This window comes from Oryza sativa, chromosome 4, assembly GCF_034140825.1.
Source record: "Oryza sativa Japonica Group chromosome 4, ASM3414082v1".
Taxonomy (NCBI): domain Eukaryota; kingdom Viridiplantae; phylum Streptophyta; class Magnoliopsida; order Poales; family Poaceae; genus Oryza; species Oryza sativa.
The window spans coordinates 30,055,529-30,070,484 of record NC_089038.1 but is presented as its reverse complement, the minus strand read 5'-3'; the positions used below and the strand labels follow the sequence as shown (position 1 = coordinate 30,070,484).

At 43.0% G+C, this 14,956-nt stretch overlaps 2 protein-coding genes across 3 annotated transcripts; both read left to right on the top strand.

Moving 5' to 3' along the window:
• Nucleotides 1-915: 915 nt before the first annotated feature.
• Nucleotides 916-7,507, top strand: LOC4336788 (protein S-acyltransferase 21). 2 transcript variants are annotated; one of them, XM_015778626.3, is made up of 10 exons: nt 916-1,141; nt 2,969-3,082; nt 3,168-3,270; nt 3,363-3,562; nt 4,542-4,610; nt 4,721-4,792; nt 4,943-5,071; nt 5,601-5,681; nt 5,774-5,965; nt 6,284-7,507. In XM_015778626.3, the coding sequence occupies exons 1-10, from the start codon at nt 1,097-1,099 to the stop codon at nt 7,127-7,129; spliced, it is 1,851 nt and encodes a 616-aa protein (XP_015634112.1). In that variant the 5' UTR covers nt 916-1,096; the 3' UTR covers nt 7,130-7,507. The 2 variants fall into 2 exon arrangements, with proteins under 2 accessions (XP_015634112.1, XP_025881008.1); XM_026025223.2 differs by lacking the exon at nt 2,969-3,082.
• Nucleotides 7,508-11,072: 3,565 nt separating this feature from the next.
• On the top strand, nt 11,073-12,037 carry LOC4336787 (probable E3 ubiquitin-protein ligase ATL44). The gene has a single exon (XM_015778845.3). It carries the CDS (start codon nt 11,180-11,182, stop codon nt 11,765-11,767), a length of 588 nt encoding a protein of 195 aa, XP_015634331.1. The 5' UTR covers nt 11,073-11,179; the 3' UTR covers nt 11,768-12,037.
• Nucleotides 12,038-14,956: the final 2,919 nt, after the last annotated feature.

Genomic DNA, 14,956 nt, shown 5'->3' with positions numbered 1-14,956 from the left:
AGGTAACCGGGATGTCAACTGCTTGATTGATCAAAAAATGATTTCGTTTTGGGGCAATTGTGTTTGTGCAAAGCGCTGCAGATTTGTCTTGGGCGATTGCAGCATCGGCAGTTGCATTATTATATCGATCACGTCGCTGCAAATTGCAGCCTCCTCCATGTGCCGGGATAGGGGGGAGAGCACAGAAACAAAGGTCCACGGTGTAGCAGCATATTGGTGTACTCTGTACTCTTCTTCCCTCTGGTTTGTCTGCACGTATAGCCTAGGTGAAAAGGTCATGGACTCTTACGTAGTTTTAATATAGACATGGAGATTGTCCCCAAAATAAAATTATACTACCGAACAGATTCCCAGGGCAGATCACTGCGCTCTCTTCGAGAGAAGAAACAATGCTTGTGATAAACTGGATGGATGGCATTGGAGATAAGGATATCTGAGCACCCAATTTTGCATACTTTAGAACAAGTGTCCACATGCAAATATCCATAGGTAATTCTGTATCATTTTGGACAAGACTTTCCGAAAATATTATTTGAATACTTATATTTGTCAAATGTTATATTTTGTGCTTAGTGAACTAGAGATTTTGAGAAACTAGATTATCCGACTGGTCATGGTTACTCAAGTCCGATCTTCTTTTCAGTTCAGTAGCTACTTAGTTTTAGAGTTTTTGCTATTTTAGAGGTATTCTAGGAGTAGCTATGTCATTAATGATTTAATCTTTTATTCTTCTGAAAAATGGGAATGAATTTTTTTTAAGTGAAATGAAAATGAAAGGGTCTTCAGATTGACAGTGGGGCCCACCGGCACCAACCGCGATTATACCGTACGGCGAAAGGAGAGGACGGCCCATGAGGAGAATCCAAGACCGAAAAACCCCACAACTATCTCCTCCCTTCCACCTCGCCTCCCTCCCTCCCTCCCCTCCCCAAGTATCCACTCCTCTCCTCTCTCGCCTGACTGGCACAGGCACCAGCGCCGAGAGGGGGAGAGGCCAGAGGAGGAGAAGCCGTACGTACGGGGGCGCTCGCTAGGGTTTGCCACGCCGCGCCGCTGACCCCGCGAGGACGTCCCTACCGCCGACGACGCCGCCGCCATGGCGCGGCGTCACGGGTGGCAGCTCCCCGCCCACACCCTGCAGGTGCGCTCGCTGCTTGCGCGCCGTCTCGTCTCCCCTCCTGTTGCTGTCTGTGCTCGCGCGCGCAATGTGGCTACGGATCTCGCTGCGTCTCCATTATTCCGCGGTCTGACGAGCGGAGCTCGCTGTTGCTGGTGCTATTGCTTACGCGTCTACTACTCTACTACTAGTAGTATGTTTTAGGTTCCAATGAGTCAGTATGCGTTGTTTGATTTGATACGATGTTTTTACTCTCTTGTGTAGTCTCTACTCCGTAGGTATGTGTGTGTTTGATGCAATTGGTTGCTTCGCCTGAATATTGTTTATGCTTCTAGGCGAGTTCACTCTATAGTCTATGTCTAGAACCACACTAGTATTCCAGTACGAGGATTTGATTTGCTTCTGCTGCTGTGACACGAAATTGTACGTCGATTTGATTTTCTTAATGGTTCCCCTGATGGCATATGCTATCTGAATTTTAGGCGGATGCTACGTTCCTGATCCCGTGCGTTGTAGTATATGTGGTGTCTGATTTGATCTGGCATGTAGCTTTGGGCATAAAAGTGGTACTTTTTGTTCGTTTTCTGTTGGTCTCGTCTGCTCTTTCTTTCTCTGATGTGATGTGCGACCCTGGACTTGGGGGCTCCCCTAGGCCCTAACTCTCCTTTTGTCTTCTTCCTATTTGCACTATGGATTCTCTGGTTTGAGTTTTTCTTTTTTTTGAGGGCCTCCTATTTGATTTCTTTCTCACACCTGAGTTAAACATTAGGATATCTATGGATTCGTGATTTCCTGTTGATTTTTCAGATGCAGAATTTTAGTTACTCCAACCTTTTTGATGTTATCCGTTTAGAGTAGGAGTAGAAAAGATGCATCCGTGTTTGAAATGATGGAGTGCTCAGTTCGGTGCCAGTGGCTTTGCCATTCTGGACAACGTTCATTTTTTTTTTCCTTTTCTTTGTTTTTATATTTCTTAGTATCTCTTTGTTGCATATCGTTTTATGCTAGAGCCAACTTTCGTTTCTATCATGAAATTCTTATTACCCGGCAAAAATCATTAAATTCTTATTGTCAACAATTAGCACTGCTTCAACTAAGTTATACTAGTGAAATCAAATTAGTTACCTTCAACTAGAGACTAAGGATAATAATCCGAATGACGTTTTAGCGTCATGTTGGTGGTCTGTTGGGTTTCAAAAAAATGTTGGTGGTCTGTCCTATTATGTTGTTAGTGCTTTTACCTTTTTATCTTACGGTCCCAGTTATGCACTTTTTCAGCTCTGTTTAATGTGTCATGTGCAAGAATTTATCTGGATTCATTGAAGAACTGTAGTTTACCTGTGTAACTGCAGTATCCCGCTAAAATTTAGATCAACTTGTGTGCATTCTTAGTCATGGACTCATGGCTCTGGTCTATGTTGTTTTATCTGCACTACCTCACTAAGTTTACATGTTTTGGAGATCAAACAAGGGAAGAGGCTATAAACTCTTGGCAAATAAAGCTTAATCTTTCATAAAAGCCTGTAAGATCTGAGCATGCATGATCGTCTTGTGTAATTTTGTTTTAAGTTTTTCGCCTATAAACCTCATACTCAAAGCTCTTGAAATATTCAATGTTTGTAAGAATCCCCTAGGATCAGTAATGTTCAGCCTTCCTTTTAACTAGAAAGATGGTGTATATATGGGGATCTTGGACTCTTAGTCTTCTACTCTTCTTTATCTGCTGAATTTGTAGCCTCTTAATTAGATCCTGTACTTCCTTTCATGTGCTGATGTCGATGCATGCTATCCCATGTTTACCTCTTATTAAAGCAAGTGATTGAATATTTTTTTTCTTTTTCTTTTTTGCAGGTGGTAGCTATAACGGTGTTCTTCTTGTTGTGTATAGAATTCTATGCTTTCTTTTCACCATTTCTTGGGAAGGACTTGTATCAATTTATCGCAATAGGTGTTTATAGTTTTCTGGTAATGTTCTTCCTGTTCACGCATTGAATTTTGGAGTAGTAGATTTTGTTTGACAAGCGTTTGATGTTCATTTCTGGCATTTCAGGCCTTATCAGTACTGATTCTATATGTAAGATGTACTGCTATTGATCCTGCTGACCCTGGAATCATGATTACTGTCAACGGTGCTCTAACCTATAAGTCAGAAGGTATCTGCTCATACTTGGAACTTTGATGTAATTCATGTAGTAGTAGGCACATGTTATACTAATGTAGCAAATCATCTTGTTTTGCTCAAAAGCAAAATTAGACACACAAGACGAAACGGGCAAATCAGAATCGAGAACCTATGAGGATGTCCAAAAGCACAAATCATGTTTAGGAGCTGGTTGTTTGTGTTGTGCTATATTTGTGAAAGAGGATTGTCGCAAAGATGACGAAGCTTACCAACAAGAAGATTATGATGAAGAGGCACTCTTTTGCACCCTTTGCAATGCAGAGGTACTTATCCACAGCCCCATCCTTAGCGTGTGCATACCATACCATTTTTAAGACCTCGTATTCATTTTCTCTGCTTTTGCAACATATATGGACTTGGTATTTTGAAAAACATAATTGAACTGTAAATACTTACCTGCTGCATCCATTGATTCAAGTTTACATGTCTGTTTAACACCTGTATATTTGACCTGAACATAGTGGTACAAGGCTATTATTCATGGTTGCTTTACAACAGACGCACATAACAAAGTCTTATCGTTCATTTGTATCACTTCGAATTATATTTGCATGAATGTGGCCTAACCAGAGTTATAATGTTTCAAGACTTCTCTAACAGTCAACAGGTGCTATGTAAGAGGCAAAACTTTTGAAAAAGCTTTTCATTACAAGTTCTTCGAATCAATTTTTGCCTATAGACACACAGAATTTAGAATTCTTATGACAATACAGGGACATAGATGCCCGGGAAAATATGTGGTGGAAACTTGGAAACTACCGTTGGATCGAAAAATGGACATTCGATATTCATCCACGTCATCACAAGTAAACAGTAAAATTTTTACTCATGATGATGTGGATGAATCTCGGACGTCCATTTTTCGATCCAACGGCAGTTTGCAAGTTTGCACTACATATGTGGTTTCCACCACATATTTTCCCTGGATGCCCAGATCAAACAGAATTAATTAGCATGGTTTAACAGCTAATAAAGAAAACTCGTACTAAGGATGATTAGGAATTTAGGATCCAAGTATGAAATAACTAAAAAAAAAATCCCCTGTTGAGACATTATATCAGTTATTGTTAGTGCCATCAACATTTTGTGCTTCTTAACTATTTTGGTGCTTCTGAAATATTAGTGGATCGTGAGTAGAGACCATTTAACATATTTGTTTACAGCAGTTTTTATTCACTGTATATGCTAATAATCCAAAGTTTTGGTTCATACTCAGTACCCTTTCCTTGTACATTGATATAGGTGCGGAAAAATAGTAAACATTGTCGGAGTTGTGACAAATGTGTTGATGGTTTTGATCATCATTGCCGGGTAGGTTTATGTTAAAGCTTCTGTTTCATAAACTTCACTTGTCCTTTTGCCCTTTCACTTTAGTTTGTTGACATGGCTATTCTGATGTTGTTTTGGTGTTTCTGATGCAGTGGCTGAACAATTGTGTTGGAAGAAAAAACTATGTCACATTTCTGTGCCTTATGGCTGTGAGCCTTGCTTGGGTATGTAAAATAATCAAAACAATATTAATATTTCTATCAATGTTTATATTCTTTTAACTGCTGAGAAACTTGTGTCTTGTGGATTTGGTGCTCTGGAAGCAATTTTTCATGTTTCTAATTGTGGTTGTTCATAATCTTAAATGCATAAAGCTTGCTGTTGAGTCCGGAGTTGGTATTGCTGTTTTTGTCCGTTGCTTCACTGACAAAGCAGCTATTGAAGATCAGATAGGGGAAAAGCTGGGGTATGGTCTTTCACGAGCACTCTTTGCAGCTATTGGGGTAAGTGTGGCTCTTTAACTTTGAGGCGTATGGTTGCAGTAATTTTCATGTGTATCTAGATTTGAGCATGACTACTTAGAAAGGTAGTATTCTGTGTAATATTGTTGTTGTGCTGAAATAAGATGGAGTAACTTAGTATGAATAGGACTAGTCTTGTTACAGGGCAAATAAATAGTATGCCACAGCAGCTGTGACCTGTGAGTAAACATTTCCACCCAAATGCAAGCTGCAGCTGCTACATATCATAGTGGAAGATTTTGCTCCCAGAAAACTATTTATAATAAACTAGTTAGTGTTCAAGTCTGGCTCTTATACAAGAATAGAAGTGCCTTCTCAACCCTGCACACATGCGCTAAGAATAGAGCAAGGATATCATCACTGAAGAATGTGACAATTCATTTGCACCTGTTCATAGTTAGAACTATCTCTATTGGGGATTACCTTTTGTGCACAATATATATCTTTTGAACAAAGTGTACCACATTGATTAAGAATGTAAAGGATTAACTAAAATCATTTCTGTCTTCAGGCCCTGGGTACAGCTCTTTCAATGCTTGCTTCAGTGCCACTTGGGGAGCTATTCTTCTTCCATATGATATTAATCCGGAAGGTTGGTGATTTTACTCTCCTTTGTGAAGCTTTAGTCACATTTTTCTCCATTGATGGAATATGATATGGTTTTGTTGCGCCACTTTTTTGCAGGGCATCACAACTTATGAATATGTTGTGGCAATGAGGGCTCAGAGTGAACCTCCTGGTCCTTCTGTCAATGATGAACAACAAAGCCTGCCATCATCTCCCATGAGTTCTGCACCGACTGCTTTCAGTGGGAGCTCATTTGCACGGCACTACAAAGGTGCGTGGTGCACTCCACCACGCATATTTATTGACCAGGTATGAATTCTGTCCAGTATTACTTCTAGTTCATGTCAACTTTTAAGGTAGTTGATCACTTAATTGTCCAGTGTTTGTGTTCTATCATGGGAAGCACAGCAATTCTCTATGTAGTGTTTTTTAATGAACTTATGCATTTAACACCAATGAACCTTATTAGAAACAAGCACAGTTTTTTTAGTTAATGTATCAGAACTGTTGCTTAAAAGCCATCCTCTGCGCCCATCATATTCGTCCTTATTTTAAGGTTCAATTTATCTATTACCTTTTGAGAAAAAAAATCCTGATATGTTTGATTCTGTCCGCGTCACACCACAGGATGAAATCATCCCACACCTGCAACCTGGACGAGTGCCTTCAACTGTTGATCCTGATAGCATGAACCCGACTGAAAGAGCCAAACATTATCCTAAACGTCCCGTGCGCATTAGCGCATGGAAGCTTGCAAAACTGGATTCAAACGAGGCCATGAAAGCAGCAGCAAGAGCCAGAGCCTCTTCATCTGTGCTTAAACCGGTCAATACCCGTGCCCAATACGAGGCAGACCGGTGTTCCAGTGATAATACCAGCTGCAGAAGCAGTGTCATGAGTGTTGATATTGGAAACCACATCAACAGTCGGTCTGTCCGGAATTCTCAATACAAGTCCTCTTATCCACCCAGCAGAGCAAGTGCAGATGACATTGAGCTGTATCCCCAGACACCAAGTAGCTTTCAAAGCAACTCTCAGACTCCAACACCGATTTCAGAGCACCATCCTGCAAAGCATTTCAATCCAATTTATCAGACATCAGCAAACAGGTCTCCATTCTCAGCAGTAGCAAGTGGTGTCAATGAAGCGTCTGTCTCAGATATCAGCACAAGGAGGTTTGGTGCATCGAACGCAGACAGATCTTCTCGTTCATCTGTTTACTGGGATCAGGAAGCTGGCCGCTTCGTCTCTTCCCAGGCAAACCATGGATCCAGCTCTCGTTTGCCCCGTAGTGACCTTCTTTACACTGGACAGTCTATATTCTTTGGTGGACCTCTGATGACAGATCCTGCAACAAGAAGTTTCAGAGATCCTGGCGGTTCGAGCCAACGCGCTGGTGCTTCTCGGCCGCATCAGCTCCCCGTGTTCGTTCCTAGTGATCCCCAGAAAGATCGTTTCTCTAGGCTACCTTGAAATAAACTCTTTTTTGGAGTAGTCTTCTGAAACAATTGTTGCTCTGTTGGTTTATTCAATGTATAGTTCTTACATCAGATCGATCGTAGGCTATGATTTTCTTTTTGATATTCAGGTGGAAACTGAGATTAATTTAGGTATTGATGATTTTTAATACAAAATCATGCAAAGTCTTCTGTTCATAAGGAAAAAGAGGATCAGAAGAATTTGCCAGACTAGATGAGCGTCTCGCTGTCGTTGGACACTATCAGTTTCACCTGGTTGGTTATCCTCAAATCTCAGTTGATAACCACCAATCCTATCAGTCATGTACTGATAATATGGTTTCGGTTTCCCTTCCAATCTCCAATGGATTATCCTCTAATTCCATGGCTGCTATTCTGCGGCATGTCAAATGTCAAGGTTATCTTGAATCCACATGAGGGCGTTGCCCACTTACTTACCTGTCCGCGAGTACATAGCTCGGTGGCTGCAATCATAATTTACAGCCAGCTTTTGCTTGCACGCCCTTTTCAGGAGCTCACTCGTGTAGAAATGTCCACCGTGCGAAGGAATAAACTGATGGTAAGTGGTGGCGCATCTGCAGATTTTTGTCATCTTCAACTCTCTCGGATCATAAAGGTGGACGTACCTGTCATCACGGCGGCCTCCTCCCGGCACGTGAGAAAGACGTTTTTCGTGGTGAAATGCGATCACTGTGACCATGTGGTGAAAGACAAAAGTAACGGTGCCTGCATTTTGGAGCCATGTAAAACCTGCGCCATTGAAAAGCTGAAGAAAGGGGGTAGGTCGGATAACCGACTTCCACGCGCAACTGCCTAGTGCCGTTCCGAGCCAATCCCTCGAGCGTACCTCTTTCAGAAACGCGCGCGCCTCCCCTGGGCATCATCCTTTGCATGCCCGTGTGCTCCGTATTTACGCGAACGAGACGCGACATCAGTGCAGGACGTATGATGCGTCACAAGCCGTGCCTATGCAGTGCCGCATCGATATTACAACGAGTACTAGTACGCTACGTGTCGCATCGCCAGCCGGCAGAGAGGCAACCGAACCTACTGGTTCGGTGAGCATACGCTTTTCGCCGGGGGAAAACAAAAAAAAAAAGGAGTGGCCACTGGCCCGGTTGCCACATGGGCACGGTTCAAACCGCGGGGGCGACGAGTCGACGGGGTCTCTTTGCACCGAGCTCGAGCGAAGTCGGCGTCCACCACCGTACTTTAGGACGCCGCGGATTCGGGAGCCACAGCCATCAACCATTCGTGGAAACGGAACCGGGCATGATCACACGCGAACGGCGTGCGTGCCCCCGCGCGACCCGCCCACCACTGGAAGACAACACCCCCCCACCCCCTCGCGCCACACGTCGCGAACACGACGACCCCGACCCCCGAATTCTCGTCCCTGCCTTCGCGTACCTTTTGCCGTCGCTGTCTATGTGTCTCCTTAAGCATTTCCCTCTCCGGGTAACACTGGGAAACGGGCAAGAGAAAAGCGAGAGAACCATCGGCGACAGTGCAAACACGAACACCTCCCGATGCTGTCGTGATCGTCACTGCTTCACCGGCTACTAGTACTGACTAGCGTCCAGTGCATCTTTCGGACGTCCGCTTTTCCAACCGAGCCGTCCGCTGCTCGAAACTGACGATGCAGAGTGTGGAGGAGAGGAGAGCCGCGAGATTAGCGGGGCGCGAGGCAAAGGTGGACGGGACGGCGCACCGGGCCGAAACCGAAGTGGAAAGCTTGTAACCGAAGCGCGCGTGGCGTGTGACGACGACGCACACCCATCCGGAGCTTGCCGGGGCGCCATTTGGGCAATTGCCATTTGGGGTCTCTCGTGTGTGGGATTTTTTTTGTTGCACTCTTCGTGCGCGTGGTCTGGCCGGCGCCGAACTATCGTTGCCTATGGCAGGAACGAAGGTTATCCGTCGGTTTGTTGGTACTAAGGCCTGGTTTAATTCCCAATTTTTTCTTCAAACTTTTAACTTTTTCTATCACATCAAAACTTTTCTACACACGCATAACTTCTATTTTTTCCGTTACATCATTCCAATTTCAATTAAACTTCTAATTTTAGCTAATTTTAGCGTGAATTAAACATACCCTAAAGCATCGGTGAGGTAACTGACGCGAGGGATGGACCAAGCTAGTATTACTAGTTTACTACTACTCCATTAAAAGCATGCTGTTCTGCGACCTGCGATGATGGTTATTTTGGCAATAGGAGGAGAGGAAGATTGGTTTGGGAAGCAAATGAGTAGTTTGAATTTGAGGGGTCCGAGCTTATCCTCAACTGAGTTTATCGGGTATACAGACAATTGAGTTTATAGGACCACTTTAAGATTACTTCTTTCGTAAAAAAAAGGTAAGAGATTTTTTTATGAATGGAACACATTATATTATTATGAATCTGGATAAACATGAGCTTATCCCCAATTGAGTTTATCGGGTATACAAACAATTGAGTTTATAGAACCATTTTAAGAGCTTTTTATCCATCCCAAAATATAAGAAATTTTGTATAAATATGATATGTCACATTTATGCAAAATCTCTTATATTTTAGAATGGTAGGAGTACCATTTTTGTAAACAACAGTCTGGAACTTAGGATTCACACCTTGTGTAAAGCAGTAGGACATGTGAGGACATTGATCATGCTTGCTACTCCTATTTATACATGGGGTTCCACATTTCACTAGTTTGGCAAAGTCCGTGGGTCAGTCAACACTTAAGTCCATTCACTATGAGACAGTTAAAAATCAGGACACTTAGGAAAGTAATATTCCGACACCGAATTTATTCTGAATGATTATTGTAAATAAAAAAGTAAAGCCGATTCACGGTAACATATTAGTAGTACTTTTAAGCAATGTTTGATAAAAAAGAATACTCTAAAATCACTAACCCGCGTACATCACCATCGATACACATACAAAAAATAGGTATAACATGTGAAGATGTTGATGGTTATCAACAAAAGTAGTTACGAAACAATACAAATAATTCATACCACGACGAGATCATTCATGCGGCAAAAATCATTCTCTTACCACGTAAGTGTGTACGTAAAATAGTAGGTGTATATATATAGAGAGAGAGGATACACATATGGGACTTCATAGTGCCCGGGTTCCAAGGAATAAAACACACAAATTCTCTCAAATTTTTAAAAATTTTCAAATTGTGAGTATATACCTAGGTATATGAATTTGATTCATACAAATACCTAACAACAAAACAACTCAAACTCAACTTTATTTCACAATTCATTACCTAACGAATTATATATTTGGATGTTATATACCTAGAACCAAAATCTAACCAAAAAAAAAAGTTCAAACTTGTTTGAACTTGTTAGTAAAGAAGTTAATGTTCAAATCTAAACATTTTAAAAAAATTCATACTCATTCAAATTGGGTATATACTCAATTGAATCTTTAAGCCCATACTCCATGTAGCACCAGTTAATTTATCTATATATATGTGTGTTTTACGCCCTCTGTTTTATTTAAAAAAACGAACTTTTTACTATAAATCTGAACATAACATATGCCAAAATTTACAGCTTGAAGTTGATTTTTTTTAAAAGAACGAAAGGAGTAGCTTTGAAATTCAACTTTCAGATACACGTCAAAGTAAAAACACCATCTTGCCAGGACGGCAGTGCTGCTCCATCAACAACGTGGCTAAGTAATTGGAGTACATGGTCCAACCGAGCAGGAAAAGGATTAATTCACTTCGCGGTATTTGTGCGGCCTACCGGATTTAGAAGGTAGCCCACTGTCTTTCGCGAAACCAACGATCCCCCCTATTCCTTCCAACCCCGAAACACCGTGGTTTACTTTATCCGTTCCTTCAAAAAGGCAAGAAGAGAAAAAGGAAAAAAAACTGCGGAGATGGCTTTGCTTCTATATAAGCCAAGGCCACTGCGAGCTCCGCTTCTCAAACACACTTGTCACCTTCTCTCCCCGCATCGCAACGATAAGCCCGTGAACCCGACCCCGCGCGCCACCCGTCCTTCCCACCCCCGAGCGAGCTAGAGAGGAAGACGATGCAGCTCATGGCGGCCAGGAAGCTTCTAGAGCAGCCGGGCACCGCCGCGCCGCCGGTGCTGGGCGGCTCCATCGCCGACGACAGGGACATCGTCATCATCCTCGCGTCGCTCCTCTGCGCGCTCATCTGCGTGCTCGGCATCGGCCTCGTCGCGCGCTGCGCGTGCTCCCGCCGCGGCGGCGGCGGCCCCGACGCGGCCGCCGCCAACAAGGGCGTCAAGAAGTCCGTGCTCCGCGCGATCCCCACCGTCGAGTACGTCTCCCCCGGAGGCGGCGGCAAGGGGAAGGAGGAGGAGGAGGCGGCGGCGGAGGAGGGGGAGCAGTCCGAGTGCGCCATCTGCCTCTCCGACTTCGAGCACGGCGACGCCATGCGCGTGCTCCCCCAGTGCGGCCACGCGTTCCACGCCGCCTGCATCGACAAGTGGCTGCGCGGGCACTCCTCCTGCCCCTCCTGCCGCCGGATCCTCGTCCTCCAGCTTCCCCAAGGCGAGCGGTGCCAGCGCTGCGGCGCGCGGCCAGAGCCAGCCGCCGCCTCCGCGGTCTGGAAGCCGACACACTACAGCGAGGTCCCGCCCTTCTTGCCGTAGAAGGCGCAGCCGCATCGCGCGCTCCGGAGATTCCGGGGGGCTAGAGCTAGAAGAGGAACAGAGAAACCGACCAAACCATAAGCCTGAGATGGTTAAATTTCTCGTTTGCTTGCTAGATTTTAGTGCCCTAGCTAGCTGGAAATGGATAGCATTTGGGAAAAAATTCCGAGTCAGAGATCCTGGTTTGCAACTTGCAAGTGGATGGCTGCAGCTTTTTCGCTTTGTACATTTTGTAAAGTGATGAGAATAAGATCTGCAATTTAGCTCCAATTGAGAGGATCCGAATGTCTTGCTCCCCAATTGTGGTCGACAAAGATTCTGATCCTGAGTAATTTGACAAAACTGTAATTTACTAGCAAGTGGATGATAGTACTGCTACTCTGCTAGCAATATCACCTGCAATGGTTATCTCTGCAACATTTATCTGCATTCATTTCGTTAAAAACGCCCTTTGCATGGTGTAACTGCTAGAGTATTATGATACTGCATTTATATTTAGAGAAAAACTAGAGGACGGTATTCCGTTCTCCCGACGGTATAGATTACGATTTCTGCTTTCTACAGTCAGTGCCCTGCGCTCGTCGCCCATCTTCCAAGCGTATCACATTATATTCCTGCTCCCAACCTGTCCAGCAGAGTGCATGTGCATATTCATTCTGCCACGTATGACTTTGTTCATTGGACCAGGCCAAATATACTTGAAGATAGCTTTGTAATACTAATGTGAAATCACAGTAAGTCAGTAACAAACTGAAAATTAAGTATTTCTATACAATTTTTAAGAAAGGATACCGGATGTATGTGATACACGTGATACTTTCACAGTACCATCCTAATATACCAGATCGCGTGATACTTTCACAATACCATCCGAATATACCAGATGTATCATCATACCTCAAGAGTACATGTACCAGATAATACCATCGAGGCATCACTCGGTACCATCGAGGTATCACCTAGGCACTCGGTACTGTTAAGGTATCATCGTATATCCGGTATTTTTAAGGTATCACTCGGTACTCTTGAGGTACTTTTAAGATATCATCGTATATCTGGTATTCTCGAGGTATCACCTAGCCCTCGATATTGTTAAGGTATTATCATATATTTGATACTCTTAAGGTATCACTCGGTACTTCTAAGATACTTTTAAGGTATCATCGTATATTTGGTACTCTCGAGGTATCACCTGGTACCATCGAGGTATCACCTAGGCAATCGGTACTGTTAAGGTATCATTATATATCTGGTACTCGTATCACTCTAGGATACCGGATATATGATGATATCTTAACGGTACCAGACCTGATGATACCTCGAGGGTACCTGATAAATGGTGATAACTTGATTGTATCGGGCCTGAGTGATACCTTATTGGTACCGGTGATACCTTGAGAGTACCGGATGATATCTATCAATTGATATCTTGAGAGTATCGGATGCATAATGATAGCTAGCTCAAGGGTATCGGATAATATCTCAACATTACTAGATGTGTACCGTACAAATATCCCAGAGATTTTATTGTCATCTTATATATTAGCACAACCATCTAGCACATAATCGTCTAGCTAGAGTACGTAGCTTTAGACGGAAAGAAATAGTTAGCATTTTATTAGTCAAATATATGCACTGCAAAATTTAAAAACAATAGATACAAGCCTACCATCAAAACCCAATAGAGACAGGAGCACGTGTCCAAGGGTTGGCTGCGTGCTGCACTGAGAGCCTGCCAGCGAGGTGCTTGTGAGCGTCATGCCAGGATTGGACACGCGGGACTCCAAGTCACGGGGAATCTTGTGCTCGTGGGTGTATAGAGAGGTATACCGTCCAAACGGTACACCGTCCTTATATTTAACAACTGCCGTATAATAAGATGTCCTTGCGCGTCGGGTAAAAATCCTTTCTGTCAGTGCTGGATTATCAGACGTACACAGTATTAGCTGCCTTCGCTGTCGACTTATAATATTGATATACGGAAAATACCTACCAAATTAACAAGCACCAGAGATAAGCACCTTGCTCAGAATATTATTACTAAGATTCTGTTTTTCTTTAAAAAATAATGTTACTACTAAGATGGAAGCTCTTTTTACAGCCCATTTCAAACGTGTGAATTGGCCTTTTCTTAAGGTGACAGATCCTCAATTTCTATTCCACTAAACCGAGTATGTGTTATCCAGTTATCTTCGGTACTTTGAAATGTTGATCTTCCTCCAAAGAACTGTTATTCTATTGCCCTATCTTCGCTTTGGTTGCTTGCGTGACTTCCTTTAGCTGTTTAGCATATTTTAACTGAAACTCTCACTTTTTTACAAAAAGTAAATTGAAAACATGTGAAACGAGATCCCAGCAAAAGGAGTTGAACGACATTGATTACTTTACCCTTGTCACACTTCCTTATGATTGGCTCAAGAATCTTAACTTCTAAAATACCGGCGCATTCTGCTCAAGTTGCCAGTCACTGATCAGTCCTAACTCCGAGTAAGCAATGCTACTACTATAGCTTACTAATTGTAATTTAGATGCGCACGGCACAAACGTAGCACTAGTTTAACAGTTGAAAAAAAAAAGAGCGCAAGTCGGAGAAAAGGCAAAAGAAACGGAAAAGTAATCCTACAGGAGCAGCAGTCATGGTCAAACTAATCTCTGAGCGTGTTATGTGCCGCAAAAGCTCAATTCAGACACTAGTTTAGGGAGCAGGAGATAAGATAAGTGCTGGCTCTTCCGCATTTTGCACTCGTGGGTTGCACTAATTAAGAACGATATCCTTGGATTGGGTTTGTGTTTGTTGGTAAAGAAGAAATGGGGGTAGAAAGAGGACTTCTTTTTGGGACTGTGAACTAGAGAACTGGCTGTGGTTGTGGCCAAACCAACAGCTAAGTCAAAGATTATTTTTCTGATCCAATAAAAGAACCGGAAAGTCATTGGATCCAACACCCTAGATAACGGATGCCCATCGGCCGGCAGCGACTATACGGATATATGAGTAAAATAAACTCATTCAGATAGGAGTAAATATCTATTCGCTGTAGTGCTTCAATAAAAAAAAAGTTTTAAAACAAATATATCTTGCACTTTCAGTTTTTGGGTCCCAACATTATTGGTCACTCCCCGTGATAAGATATATACAAGTTGACGATACCGCACAGTTGACATGGCATGGAGGCCGGGTAGCTCGCCACC

What these genes read in the sequence shown, in the direction of transcription:
- LOC4336787 (XM_015778845.3), top strand. Translation starts at nt 11,180, where the DNA reads ATGCAGCTCATGGCGGCCAGGAAGCTTCTAGAGCAGCCGGGCACCGCC.
- LOC4336788 (XM_015778626.3), top strand. Translation starts at nt 1,097, where the DNA reads ATGGCGCGGCGTCACGGGTGGCAGCTCCCCGCCCACACCCTGCAG. An exon ending in TCTAACCTATAAGTCAGAAG is followed by an intron (nt 3,271 to 3,362) that starts GTATCTGCTCAT and finishes TTTGCTCAAAAG; the next exon opens with CAAAATTAGACACACAAGAC. An exon ending in GCACCCTTTGCAATGCAGAG is followed by an intron (nt 3,563 to 4,541) that starts GTACTTATCCAC and finishes ACATTGATATAG; the next exon opens with GTGCGGAAAAATAGTAAACA.